The following is a 15,481-nucleotide window of genomic DNA, read 5'->3' as shown; positions in this document are numbered from 1 at the left end:
ATATTTACTATTTACATAGCTACCACGAAATGCTGCTGTTGTGTGGTGAGGAGTTCTAAGAGTCCAAACTCTGTTTGAGCGAGTGTTGGTCTTCTTAGCCCATTCGACCTTATTAGGGGCCGTGAGTATATAGTGTAGACGGTAGAGTATATAGTGAGGCCGACGTCTTTACCACTAGGCTGTAACTACTTTTTTTTTAAATAAATATAGCGAGCAAACGAGCAGGCGGGTACCTGATGTTAAGTGATTACCGCCGCCCATGAACATTTCACCGAAAGCAGAATCAATGTCGCTGAATACACTTAAACGTAAATTATTTGAGTGGCTATTATTTAATTGTTTCTACTGTGTAGCTGAATACCTAAATAAATAAATAAAAAAATAAAATAAAAAAATCAAATCTGTACAGCCGGGACAGATATTATTTAGAATAAAAAAATCAAAGTATAATTTTAACATAATATGTATATACTTGACAATATAATTGAATATTTCGCTCTATTGTTGAAATTATTACCCTCTCTTAAGCGCAACGCTCACTTGCAGAGTGGAATGGAGGCTGGAGTCGACGTGCTGCATCTGTTTTAGGGTTCCGTACCTCAAAATGAAAAAAGGGATAGGATCACTTCGTTGCCTCTGTCTGTCTGTCTGTGTGTCTGTGCGTCGGTCGTCCGTCTGTCCGTCTATCCGTCTGTCCGTCTGTCCGTCTGTTTATGTATAGAGTACTTCCCGCTGACCTAGATTCATGAAATTGGGCAGGTAGTTAGGTCTTATAGCACAAGTAAAGGAATAAATCTGAAAACCGTATATTTGTGATTGATTTGTGGAATTTTTTTTGTGTGATGTAATTTTTAGGTTAATTCTGAAGGTGTGCATGTGCACTTTGGTGGTACAATAATTTGCGTCCTTTGAGTGTTTGGTTTTCAGTATACCCATTTCAACCGTATGTAAAAATAGATATAGTGGAAAAAACTCAGCTCAATACCGTTTCGTCTGTATGCATACCCAAACCGAAGTGCGCAAAAGTCTCAATAATTTAATCTCAAATCCCTTCCATAATTCATATTTGAAAACCTCTAATTTTAAACCCTCTGGAAAGCAGGTAATGAAAGGTTTTCAATTAGGAACGTCAAACTCAAGGCACATTTTGGCGGGTTTCCCCTTTTATGTCGTTTTGCGATACGCTTCCGTGAACAGACGTTTGCCACCTGCAGTACCGTCTCTTGAGTTTAGTGTAGGTACCGTTGACCAAAAAAAACCGGTCAAGTGCGTGTTAGACTTGCGCACGAAGGGATCCGTACCATCATAAAACAAATAACACTTTCTTTGTCATGTAAGCACAAATTCACGGTTTTCGGATTTTTCTCTTTTACATTGCTACGGTCTGCCAAATTTTTGCAAATTTCATGGTTCTAGGTCAACGGGAAGTACCCTATTATAAAGTATTTACCGTACTATACGTACGCATTAGTATGGGGTGGTATGGGTTGCTTATTATAATTTTCGTAGGGATCTCTAATTTTTTTTGAAAATAATATATAGCCTATCTCACTTAGGAATAATGTAGCTTTCTACTAGTGAAATAAGTTTAAAAATTGGTGCAGTAGTTCCAGAGATTACTTCCTACAAACAAACTCAGCCTCTTTACAATATCAGTATGGGTTTATCATGAACTTCCGCCAAGTAACGCCTACTTCTAGCCAGTACTAAGTACAGTGTTAAGTACAATTAAAAAGGAAACCACGAACTCCACAAGAAAACACTACAAGTAAAATGCATTAAAATAAACGTCCATTTTCGTTCCAAGTAAAACAGCTCGCCCAAATGTAACCGAAAGAAATGTCGCGGGAACATTCTAATCTTCACTTTAATTTAAAAACTCTTTTTAAAACGAAAGTTTTCCGTTTTAAGAATAAAAATATAAAACAGCTAAAAAGTAAATTTAGTTTTGAAAGACGAATAAAAAGTTTGTTTTTTTGCCGTCGCTACAAGAGCTCGTAGCCCCGTTAATGTCCGTAGCACACTGTAGCAGGGAAACTCATGGATGGAGTAAATAATAATAATCTATCCATACCACGTTCCATACTAATATTATAAATGCGAAAGTGTGTCTGTCTGGCTGTCTGTCTGTCTGTGTGTCTGCTAGCCTTTCACAGCTAATCCGTTTAACCGATTTCGACGAAATTTGGTACACAGATAGCTTGCATCCCGGGAAATGACATAGGCTACTTTTTATACCGGAAAATCAAAGAGTTCCCACGGGATTTACGGACATACAAACAAATATTATTATTTCGTATTTCCAGAGAAAAAAAAAACCTTTACGGTGATTACTGATGAGATGGCTAAGGGTACACCAGATCCCGAACGCAAAATGACTATTCATTTTTTTAAATGATTTTAACTAAATATTTTTATACACATTTTAATTTTTAATTATCAACATGTTTTTATATGGGTCCCAAACCTGAAATAAAATGATTTTATTTTATTTTATTTATTTATTTATTACGCACTGCACTTCCGACATCCGAGTTCTATCGGCGATTATCTACGACATATGTTATAAGCTCCCATACAAAACAAAACGGAACGTATTTTCACGGACTCAGATCGGATGAGTGCGTAACCGGTGTTATAGTATCACTTCGTTATCTGTCTGTCTATCTGTCTGTCTGTCAAGACTCGTCAAGGAAACCAAAACATAAATAGCTGGGGTACTTTTCCGTTGATCTAGAATCATGAAAGGTAGGAACAAGTAAAGGGAAAAATCCGGAATACGTGAAATTGGTGGCTACATGACAAAAAAAAATTAAAAAAAAATCTTGTACTATGGTACGGTCTACGGAACTCTTCATGTGCGAGTCCGACTCGCACTTTACGTGTTTTATTGCATCTACGAAGATAACGAAGTGCAACTATAACTGCATTGTTGTATTCATTCCAGACTTTTATATTATTTATTTTTATTTTTCACTAGCTGAACCGCTCCGGCTTCGCTCGGGTGGAGTTTAGAAAATTGAGGGGGAGGTTGAATTAAATTATTCTCTCCGTAAGAACCTTCCTCGTACTTCAAGGAATATTATAAAAAAAGAATTAGCGAAATCGGTTCAGCGGTTCTCGAGATTTGCGATGACCAACACATTTGGTGATTCATTTTTATATTATAGAAGAAGACGTATAGTTGTTGCATTTCACGAAGGCGAGTGACTCATGCTTGTGTGTAAGTCGTATCGGTATAAGTAAGGTACAGTAAACGTGTGCGTTAGCGAGCGCTTGCTCGCGACTGATTGGTCCGACATGCACGCACACTTACGCAATATCCGTGTATACGACGTAACCACAAGTAAAGTTCACTCGCCTTCGTGAATTGCAAGAACTGTACCAAAATTGTAGTTACAAAGTATAATAATAATAAATTAGGTTACATTGGAAATGCTTATCTCTAAACAGAGATTTCTTCCAGCTTCCAGACTTCAGTTGTAAGGATCAAAAATAAAATAAAAAAATAGGAATAAAAAGCTTCCCCATTGTCTCGGATAGTAGGTATTTAAACACTCCATTTAGTACAATTGCCGCTCTGCCCGCTCCTGCTGTCATTGTGCTAATGAGACGCCTTTGCCCCGGAAACTCCGATTTTCCTTTTGTGCCATTAAATTTTTAAAACACCTAATTAGGAAAACAAAACCTTTCCGAAGCTGTGGATTTTTATTCAAACGACGTAAATTTAGTCAGGTGTGGTGGTTTATATTATACTAGCTTATGCTCGCGACTTCGTCCGCGTGGACTATAAAAATTTCAAGCCCTTATTTCACCCCCTTAGGGATTGAATTTTCAAAAATCCTTTCTTAGCGGATGCCTACGTCATAATAGCTATCTTCATGCCAAATTTCAGCTAGATCCATCCAGTAGTTTGAGATGTGCGTTGATAGATCAGTCAGTCAGTCAGTCAGTCAGTCACCTTTTTCTTTTATATATTTAGAAGAAAACTAGCTTAGATATACCTGTGACTTCATCCGCGTAAACTACCATATTTCTAGCTCCCATTTGATCCCCTAGGATTTTTCAAAACCTCTTTTTTAGTGGACACTAAAATTATAGTTATATTATAGTTAAATTATAGTCATGGTATTTTCCACGTATTTTTAAGAGTTATATTTGGATGAAAAACCGATGTTGGCAATGTTGGCTGAAAGTCCGGACTACTTTGCCCGCCATCAAAATTGTACAAATTTTGGTTTAAATGTTAATTAATCAAAAAAATACATAGCGAATTTGCTTATAAATTGCTTTTTGGGCAAAGTATCATTGAATGGCAAAGTTGGCTAGTTTGACGGTAACTATACCATCTAGGGCCTAGACCAACCTCTTAACTGCTAGACTATCACCGCTCTTTAAACTACTTTATATGTATCTAATATAGCCAAAGAGGCTTTTCCTTACATAGACAAACGTCAAACTAACAAACTACTCCGCCTGGACAGAGGTAAACTTAGGAAGGTGGTGGGACTCACAACAGGGCATAGCCCACTAAACAAACACCTTTTCGTTATAGGTGTCACCGACAGTCCTCTGTGCAGGGCCTGCATGGAGGTCGATGAAACACCGACGCACGTGCTCTTGGAGTGCACGGGCGTAGCAGATCAACGCGAGCGCCATTTAGGTTCCCCGACCTCACTCCAAGAAGCCCTCGGCAACCTGGGCGGTCTACTCGGCTTCTGGAGCGAGCTTGGATGGCTGGAGTGAAGACTTCGGCGGGGAGGGGCCATGCACGCACAACAGACGGAAACGTTTAAGTGCGGAAACCAGCCCAGAATGAAGAAAGAAAGAAAGAAAGATGTATCTAATATCTTTGTAGGTACCTGTTGATAAACGTGATGTGACAGAAAATAGAGTGTAGAGACGCGAAAATGTAAACAATTCAAGTCAATACTAGGTAGCTCATGTTTAATATCAAATAATATGAGATCGGAAACCTCAGACATGTTCGCAATATCGCGAAATTGAGGTAGGCATTGTCAACAGCCTATATTGAGGGTTGGAAGGTGAAATGTTAAGAAATGTGGTGTTGAAGTCATCAAATATTCGACTGAAAATTATTTTGGATTTAACAGTTCATTTTAATTAAATAGTAGAGTCAAATAATAGCCGAAATTAATAATAATCTATACACCGAGTTTATTACAATTAGTTTTTAGTTTATTTAATTTTCATTTATTGATCCATCACTAGGTGGACCTAGGTAGACCTAGGTGGAGCCGCTAGATCCAGGCGGCGCAAAATTGTGGCACGTGGAGGTCCCTACAAGAGACCCATGTCCAGCTGTGGAAGTCTTTAAGGTTTATAATGGTGATGATGTTACAGGGTGTAACCTCCTCCTGGTTGAGAGCCTCAATAGCTCAACCGGTAAAGGAGTGGACTGAAAACCGAACGGTCGACGGTTCAAACCCCGCCCGTTGCACTATTGTCGTACCTACTCCTAGCACAAGCCTCACGCTTAGTTGGAGAGGAAAGGGGAATATTAGTCATTTAACATGGCTAATGTTCTTTAAAAAAAAAAAAAAAAAAAATATACCAATAACCATTTGCCTCATTTTATAGTTTTAGTGATTTAGTGTTTTTCAAATACCCAATGTACTTATAGCGTGCAAAACTCGGGCCGCCTACGGCGCACGCGGCATTGACTTCGAGTGACCTACTTACGTAACGTTCGTTGACCTCTGACGTCGTCGGTCAGATGTTTTATTTGCATATCATAAACTTTTACAAAATTATAGGTTTTCTTAATTCAGGTTTTCGTGTTTTTTATTTGTGGTATCATATCAGTAATCATCGGTACTCACCTGTCTTCGTTTTTAGAAGCGTTCTGGTTACACCCTGTATAAAGTATATGTGAGTAATAGGCTAGTTGACACTTTTTTTAAGTTGGTCTTAAATGGTTAATATTTGTCCTATTAGATCAAAAAAATTAACACTATATTTTTTTGCGCCCTAAAAACCGTAAAACTTTAATTTAAAAATATATTTTTCTTAGACAGGTGAAAACACTGGGGCCGATTCTTTTGTACATAAACTTTAAACTAAACTAAATAAACATGTCTAAATATAGTGCTATCCTTTTCCGCAAGCAACATTATGAAAGGGATAGCAATAGATTTAGACGTGACATTTTAGTTTAGTTTAGAGATTGTGTACAACGGAATTAGCCACACTGTCGGCCATGTTTGGCCCATAGATTATCTGTGCTCTGACGTCATGCATTTGTAAACAACAGCATAACCTCCCAAAGTTTAATAAACATGACTTCTATACTAGTTTACATGAAAAATATAGTAATTATCGTTATTGTATCATCCGAGAATGTAAAAAACGCATCGATAAAGACCACAGGAAAGTTGTGGATTAGAGTGCCCAGTGAAATAAATATACGTAACACGCGAAGACTTGCTTAAAGGGATCCTATATGACAAAGACTTCAACCCAAATTTATTTTTGCAAAGATCAGTTTGTTGTAAGTCTTACTTAATAACTTATTCAATTTATAAAGAGAAAACGATATTTTTTTACGTTTACTATGAGTTTTTAGAAATATATAAAAACTAGCTTATGCTCGTGACTTCGCCCGCGTGGACTTCATAAATTTCAAACCCCCATTTAACCCACTCAGGGGTGGAATTTCAAAAAATCCTTTCCTAGTGGATACCTTCTCTTTACCTACAAAGAACACACCCACCAAATTTCATGTATCTAGGACCAGCTGTTTAGATGTTTAGGCTGTGCGTTGATATACAAGTTAGTCAGGACTTTAAATTTTATATATATCGATACTACGTTAGTCCCCGCGTGACATAGGGATGACATTTCTTTGTTTACATATTTAATGACGTCACATCATGGCTGACAGCGTTTTCTGCGTTTCAAATAAAAATAAAAACTGTATTTTTTAAAATTGGTTTTATATATCCATCCTGCGTTTTTAAAAATTGTTATTGATATATTTCGTTGTCTTAAGCAAAATACTATAATAAATAATAATTTATTGGACGAAATTAGATATGAGTCAAGTAGCCTATTATCCGAGATAGAGATTAACCTAAAAATCGGGCTGGCATAACCAAGGATCAAAGCTAGGTGAAATATATACAAGAACTCGAGCACGTTTGTCTGTACATAATACACCTTTATTCAGAAGCAATTCCTAAGCCCCCTCAATTCGCTGCCGATCGTATTTCCAGTACATTTGCAAATATATTGGGCATCCGATGATAATATTTCACCCTTTTCCCACTCGCAAAACGAATCGACGAACGTTTTATGTTATTGTATCGACATATTCGCAACCGACTTCAAAGAGAGAGGCTACTTACCTACTACTTTCAACATGTCTGCCCAAAAAAGGAGTGTAATATTTTCAGGATTTAGAAATTTCCTTGAGTATCATGATCATCATCATGACCAGCCCATCACCGGCTCACAACAGAGCACGGGTCTCTCAGAGTGAGAAGGGGTTTGCCGTAGTCTACCACGCTGGCCATGTGCAGATTGGTAGACTTCACACACCTATGAGAACATTATGGAGAACTCTCAGGCATGCGGGTTTCCTCACGATATTTTTCTTCACCGTTAAAGCAAGTGATATTTAATTAATCAAAACGCACATAACTCCGAAAATTAGAAGTACGTGCCCGGGATTGAACCCCCGACTTCCGATTAGAAGGCGGACGTCCTAACCACTAGGCTATCAAAGCTTGAAGTGGATGTAGGTAAAAACTATCATAAAATTATAAATTTTCAGGGTACATATTTTGTAAATTAGCCGGAAGAAAATAATGTACATCGACCTTCAGAAAGAGATATCAGCTTTGTAGAGCGTTGTCGTGTCTCTGTCACTCATACCTATGTGACATTTTGTCGGTCGACAGAGACAACACGATTCGCATGTTACCACTTCTTTTCTTCCTTCCTTCTAACCTTCTTTCTTTCATCTCTTAATATTAGACAAACGGTCCAAAATGTTGGTACAGTAGCTGCCTACTGTATAATATAATGTCCTAAATAAATTGTCTCCAAATTCGGGCTTCGTTTCGTCGAAAATTCACCTTTGATTTCTAATATTCAGAAACGAGGTCGTTTATTTCCGTGCTGAAATACGTACCTCATTCCAACCTCATTTAATTTAAACGATAGGTGCGGTTCGAACGGCGTTTTAAGGTCTGGAACCCTTTGTGATTCGATTCGATTAGCTTTCTTTGTTAATTCAAAATCATATCGTCTGTTTCGCCCATTGATACGAGTCCCGCAAATTGCTAATGCTCGTGGCCGCCATTTTAGTGACGTCAGAACTAGACTGAAGTTTCGAGCTGATGGTATATTTTCATATCGGCTGACGTCAAAATGACGTCATTTCGATGTTAATGAGACATGGTTCCAGCGCAATAGCAATTTGCGGGACTTATACGCCTAAATAAATACCTTCAATAAAAAAATGGGTTCTCAACTTTTAATTGAGTTTCACTTGCTACTTTGATTCTTAGAAGTCAATAATCATTTTGCGTTAGTAAATAACAATCTAAAAATATATAAAATGGCTGATTGGCTGTTCAGGCTGTTCTCCACTTTCATCGATACTAAAATCGATATAACTTACATTACACTTATCGATATATAGACTTAGTAATTCAATGGCCTACTTAAATATAAACTTTGGGTTTAATTAATAAAATCAAGCTACAATGTCACCATCGCAACCACAGCTCTGATTGGTTGACGCTCACTCACTATTGGCTACAATGTATTGTTGCAACAAGAATCGCACAAATTCAGCCAATCACAACAATAGAGATTGTAATAACGATTGATGCAGGTTTTACGATATCGACCTACAGGTGTAGAAGATAGGTATAACCTATGCAAAACAGTTAAACCCAAAGGTCGAGCAATTAAAATATTCCAACAACGTGACCTTTTAGAAGTTTATTACATGTATACATTTAGCATACATTAAAGCTATCCTCGTTTGTTCTAAGGCTGCGGATAGACGACGCGAAAATTTCGTACGGCCGCCCGATGCCAGTGTCGCATGATTTCTGCTCGTTCTTCGCTCTCTCGTGTTTAAACTAGGCACGGAAATTTACGTGTCACGCATTTGTTGAACGATTGCCATGCAAGTCGTTCATTAATGGCGAAAACGTACGAACAATCCCGAACTTCCGAGTACTATGGGAGCACACAGACTGAGTACTTTTACACCCAGTCTATGCGCTCCCAATTTGGAAGGCCAGAATTGTTCGTGCATGTTCGTACGAAAACGCATCCCAAATGCGGTTAGCCTTGTGTAAGGCGCGATGAAATTCGTGTTAAATAAACGCGCCCTTAGCATACATTACAGCTATCCTCGTTTACGTCTAACAGTGCAGTTTTAGCGACGCCAATCACGAACAACTGTGACATTCGCGCGTTGCGAAGGCTTCAACACTTTAGAAAGGTCCCTTCCTGCTAATCACTTTTGGTTGACGTCGGGGTGTCCACATGAATCCATACTATTTATATTATGGATGCGAAAGTATTATCCTGTTAGATTACAACATGGGGTTATTCAAGGGGCAGACCAACAAATTCCTGAAAGGCCGGCAACGCATTGGCGGTTCCTCTGGTACTGCAAATGTTCATGGGCGGCGGTAATCACTTCACATCTGGTGACGCGCCTGCTCGTTTGCTAGCTATTTTTATTTAAAAAAAAAGTGTGGCTGTCAGCTAGCTTTTAAGGTCCACCCGTTTAACCAATTTTGGTGATATTTGGTACAGAGATAGCTAGCTTGCATCCCGACGACATAAGGCCTCGAAAAATCAAAGAGTTCCCAAAAACCTGTTATGACATGGATACGATGTTGTATTTGGTACAGAATTACCTATACCTAGGTACTTTTTGTAGAAGAAATAGAAAAGGAAGCTTCAGGCTTTGATAATAATTTCGCTGTTATAAAATTTTCTTGTCTTCATGATATTATCTTAATGTAATGAAAATTATTCTTTGACTACGAGTAAATAATTCGAAGAGTAACTAAATCACCGCGTCGTTCGGTCGCTTGCCAAGTTTATTTTAAACAGATCATTTTCATAGGATAACTTCGTTTCAACTTTTAAAAATTTGAGATTTTTTTATAAATACCTACCTAGATGTTTTTGACTAACCGCTGCAGGCTTTTGGAAGCTATTTTTGAAAAAAGAACAATAAAAATAACATGTTTGTTTATTAAAATTCCGTAGCTTCTACTCTTAGAATAACTAAAGGTACGCTTACACGGGCAACTGAAATTCCGCAATTCCAGGCAATTTAGTTAGTTATGACGTCACGGCCACATGAAGCAATTTAATGCAATACCCAGCAGTATCTGAAAATTTCGGAAATGTTATGCCAAATAATTGCTCCAGATTGCTCCATTTTTTGCTCCAGATTGATCCATACGTGTTGCCGAGCGACTATTGCTTAAAAAATTGCCCATACTCTAAAAAAAGTTATTTATCGTCAGTTTTCGCGCAGCTGACGACGAAATCATTTTTAGATTTGTGGAAGCTATTTTGGAAACAATAAATAAAAAGAACAACAAAAATAACATGTTTATTTTTTAAAATTTCGATGCTTTTACTTTGGACAAATAAAAAAGTTATTTATCATCTGTCCGCAAGCGTCACTTGGACAGATTTCCCGCGTAATTAAATGTCAAGCGGCCATTTCGGATGCCGTGAACATGACGCGTGCGGGCGGGCGGCGGCGGCGTGCTTGAAATATGTAACGGGTTTTTAACACCTCCAAAGTTACAACGCTGGATTTCCATGGTCATTTTATGGCTTTTATATATGACTAGCTGACGCGAGTTCGTCCGCGAGGATTTAGGTTTTTAAAAATCCCATGGGAACTCTTTGATTTTTCGGGACCAAAAGTAGCCTAAATCCTTCACTAGGATGCAGGCTATCTCTGTAATTTTGTCAAAATCAGTTAGACATCAGACACACTTTGTAGATAAGTAAGTAGATACGTTATAATAAAACACTGAAATATGTAAAAAATCAAAATGATTAAATATGTAATACAGAAAAATCTAGTCCCGATAGTAAATGTTCCTATAGTACGCGACAGGTCGAGATGGCAATCAGGGTATGAGGGGGGGGGGGACGCCCCGCACACCTGCATGTCACCCGCGCTATCCCACACCGGGTTAGCGCGAGGGGCTGTGTGTGTGTGTGCGGGGCGTCCCCACCCCGATTGCCATCTCGACCTGTCGCGTAGTATAGGAACATAGGTAATTAGTTCTTAATTTATTTTGAACATAATGAAATAGAAACTGCTCCTTTTAGAAATCAATGAAAATCGTAAGATTTTGCTTTTTGACCAATTTCAACAAATTAATGAACATCTGCCATAGGTACAAGATAAACAGATTACAATCATCCATCACGGGTGTTTACCGTTTTCCCAAACACTGACCGACTTTAACTTTTAACGCCACAAAGACCTAATTAGTGACGGCGAAAGAAAGAGATTTCCCAACGAGTCATGAATATTAAGGAGGCTCGGCAGGCATTTTCGTAAGTTAGTCACCAATTTATTAGGAACCACGGCACGTAGATGCCATGAACAATGACAGGTCCCACCTAATCGGGTGCTATTACGCAACCGATCATCCTCGCTTAGGAGGCCAATGTCGTGGACAACTTGTCTAGAATTTCGATAACGCAGACACATCCGGAGAAGACGGAAACTTGATAAAAAACAACCCAACTCCGGGATAAGTATAAAAGCAACTGTAGACTTCACTACAGCATCATTCCTCACCAAACAGTCGCAGAAACAACAATGATCTTCGCTTGTGTTCTTCTATTGGCAGCTGTGGTCACAGCCGAGCATCCCCAATTCAGACAAAGGTTCCAGTCACAAAGGCAAGAAGTAGAACTAGCAGCACCCGAAGCACATTACGCTCCAGCAGGTTACAGACCTTCAAAGGAATTCGTTTTACCATCACGTCAGCAATACAACCCACCTACTAATTACGGAGTACCATCGCGTCAAGCGAACAACCCACCACCAACTAACTATGGAATCCCTGATAACAGCTATGGTGCACCTTTCAACACGTACTACCCTCCTCAAACGGAATACAGAACGCCTGAAGAAGTAACCACAACTGAAAAAGGGGATACGGTAACTATTGAAGCTAAGACGGAAGCTACGAAAGAGAATCTTGAACTGGAGCCTAAGAAAGACGCTGAGGTAGTCAACACTGAAGGTGCATACTACGTTTTGCTACCAGGATCTCAGCTTCAAAGGGTACAGTTTCAGACTGAGAACGACATTCGTAATATGGCGTACACAGCTCGATTGCAATACAGAAACGAAGACAGGGCGCCCATATTTGTATACACTGCAGTACCGCAATACCAGTCGGCCGCTTACTTCCAGCTATATAAATAGTGGATGTAATGAAAGGCCAATTAATGCAATTCAAATACAATTAGAAGAAATTTTGTGTTAATATTTTGTTTCAGAGAAGTCATAGTGAAATTATGGTTTTTTGCTGATTTATTTTCGATTTTTAACAACAACAATATGAACTGTTTGAGTACAAGATAATTTAAGGATTTGTGATTAGTTGTGATTGTTTTGTTTTTGTTATTTGATTTACTTTTGGATTTTACATTGTTAACATCTGTTTTTTTAAAACATTACAATAAAGTGGATGTATTTGAATTGCATTTAAAATAATAATATTGTACTTAAATTTAAAAAAAAAAATATTTATTATTTACGCTCAATAAATGACGAGAAATCAAGTTATCTTCTGACTTTAATTATAAATATTGTCTAATATTATATCTACCATGTTAGATTTGTCGTAACAAAGCCATAACTGTGTTTATTCTTAGTCGTCAAAATCTATGATTAGTTTCGTTTGTTAGATCCGCATTACATCTCGACCTATCGCTGGGCCTATACTGAGCACGGGTCTTTTCACAGAATGAGAATGGTTTAGGTCATATTCCACCACACTGGTCAAATGTAAACATTATGGAAAACTCTCAGGCATGCAAGAGATATTTACCTAATTGCTTAAAAATCACATAACTTTGAAAAGTTAGAGGCGCTTGCTTGGGATCGAATCCTAGAATTCGGCTCCCTTTGTACAATCTGTTTTTATGTGCAGTAAAGAGTTTAAAACAAAACTTAAGTATACAAAAACCGGCCAAGTGCAAGTCAGGTTCGCGCACCGAGGGTTCCGTAGTACAGTCGTATTTTTTCGACATTTTGCACGATAAATTAAAAACTATGATTCATAAAAATAAATAAAAATCTGTTTTAGAATTTACAGGTGAAGCCCTTTCATAATATGATACCCCACTTGATATAGTTATCTTACTTTGATAATTGAAAATACTGATTATTAGTTCATGACCACAATTAAAATATTTTTGTGTGATGTAACCACAAATTCACGGTTTTCAGATTTTTCCCCTAATGTCTGCTCTAAGATCTACCTACCTGCCAAATTTTATGATTCTAGGTCAACGGGAAGTAGGAAGTAGGTTTCTTGACAGACAGATAACAAAGTGATCTTAAAAGGGTTCCGTTTTTCCTTTTGAGGTACGGAACCTTAAAAACATTCCCGTAATGTATTCCTTCAGTTAATAGCCGGGAAAACTTACTTTCCTTTATAACCAAATATTAAATTCAATTAGCGATAAGACATTATTAAGCATAATGTCTCTTGGTCTAATGTTTCAAACTGTAATATTTGTAACCATTTAGCATAACAATGAGTCTCCAGATTTAGTAATTGCTTACAGTTTAATTCTATTCAGCCTTGTTCCACTTACAATTCAAAGTAAATCGCATGAAAAAATTTGCGTTAAGTGAAAAATATTATGAAATATTGCGTGGATATTATGAATGCAAAAAACGTTCAAAAATATCATTTACAAGACAAAGCTTTGAATACAAACTGAAAAATTATTGTGTTTGGACGTAATTTGTATTCTTGATTATGTCTAATTTCCGAATTTCAGTATCGGTAATGAAAGAGAAGGGATTTGTTGCCTCTACATTTTTAAAAAGGAGATCGTTTTCATTCTATTTTCGTTTAAATCTAAAAAGTGAACCTAGTGAACCAAACTTTTTTCAGAAATAATTACATAGGTACCAATTACCGGTACAGAAAATATTGTATTTTTCACTGCTTCTACATTTTTATTACGACCTCACTGGCGCAGTGGTAATTAGTGCTGTGGTCTTATTAGTGGGAGGTCCCGGGTTCGATTCCTGGCAGGGGTTTGGAATTTTATAATTTTCTCTGGTCTGGTCTGGTGGGAGGCTTCGGTCGTGGCTAGTTACCACCGTACCGCGCAAAGCCGTGCCGCCAAGCGATTTAGCGTTCCAGCCGATGCCGTGTAGAAACCAATGTGTTTAACAAAAACTGCCATACTCCTTCCAGGTTAGCCCGCTTTCATCTTAGACTGCATCATCACTTACCACCAGGTGGGTTTGCAGTCAAGGGCTAACTTGTATCTGATTTTATAAAAAGTTTTCATTTCCGTCGGTAGTCCCCACATTTTTTTATTTGGCTGGGTAGATTTCTATCAAAGCACAAAATCGTAGCTACTGAAATAAAGGTCGTAAATTCCTCGAGTAGCGTCTAGCCAGAAACCATAAAAGTGCCAGTTAATTAAAGTCTGTCTTGTGAATCACTTTTTAATTAAGTTTAAGTATTATTATTTTTATTTGGCCAACTAGCTAATGCCAGCGACTTCGTCCGCGTGGACTACACAAATTTCAAACCTCAGTTTTACCGCTTTAGAGATTGAATTGTCAAAAATCCTTTCTTAGCGGATGTCTACGTCATAATAGCTATCTGCATGTCAAATTTCAGCCCGATCCGTCCAGTAGTTTGAGCTGTGCGTTGATAGATCAGTCAGTCAGTCACATTGTTATCTCAGCTGGTGATGTGATGATGCAGTCTAAGATGGAAGTGGGCTAGCTTCATCCAAATTAACCTGTAAAAATCCCGTGGGAATTTTTTGGTTTTTCGGGATAAAAAGTAACCTATGCCCTTCACTGAGATGCAAGCTATTTCTGAACTAAACGTCAAAATCAGTCAAATGGATCGGCTGCGAAAAGGTAATAGACAAACAGAGAGACAGACACGTTTTCGTATTTTATATTATTTTCTGTCCATTTCAAATTTCAAAACAAAAAATTGAACCACGCTGTAGTGTAATCGTTATATTAAACATGAAGATATTCATAAAATAAAGTTAGTAAAATAAATAAAATAAAATAAAAATCTTTTTTTAAAATAAAAATCTTTTTTATTCGAATAAACTTTTACAAGTACTTTCGAATAGTCGGATGCATCTACCACTGGTTCGGAATGCCTTTCCTACCGAGAAGAACCAGCAAGAAACTCGGCGGTTGCTCTTTTCAAATATTTGA

At 37.8% G+C, this 15,481-nt stretch overlaps 2 protein-coding genes across 5 annotated transcripts in view; one reads left to right on the top strand and one right to left on the bottom strand.

Annotated features, from left to right (window-relative positions):
- The window catches only part of gogo (golden goal), a 209,201-nt gene that overhangs the window by 89,870 nt on the left and 103,850 nt on the right, over nt 1-15,481 (bottom strand). The gene's annotated exons all lie outside the window — the stretch shown is intronic.
- On the top strand, nt 11,729-12,747 carry LOC117986265 (uncharacterized). The gene has a single exon (XM_034973099.2). It carries the CDS (start codon nt 11,855-11,857, stop codon nt 12,467-12,469), a length of 615 nt encoding a protein of 204 aa, XP_034828990.1. The 5' UTR covers nt 11,729-11,854; the 3' UTR covers nt 12,470-12,747.

This window comes from Maniola hyperantus, chromosome 11 (genome assembly GCF_902806685.2).
Source record: "Maniola hyperantus chromosome 11, iAphHyp1.2, whole genome shotgun sequence".
Lineage (NCBI taxonomy): Eukaryota > Metazoa > Arthropoda > Insecta > Lepidoptera > Nymphalidae > Maniola > Maniola hyperantus.
The sequence above is the reverse complement of the archived record's forward strand: the minus strand, read 5'-3'. Positions and strand labels throughout refer to the sequence as shown.

Bases quoted from the DNA above. Each gene is read 5' to 3' on its own strand.
- LOC117986265 (XM_034973099.2), top strand. From the start codon at position 11,855: ATGATCTTCGCTTGTGTTCTTCTATTGGCAGCTGTGGTCACAGCCGAG.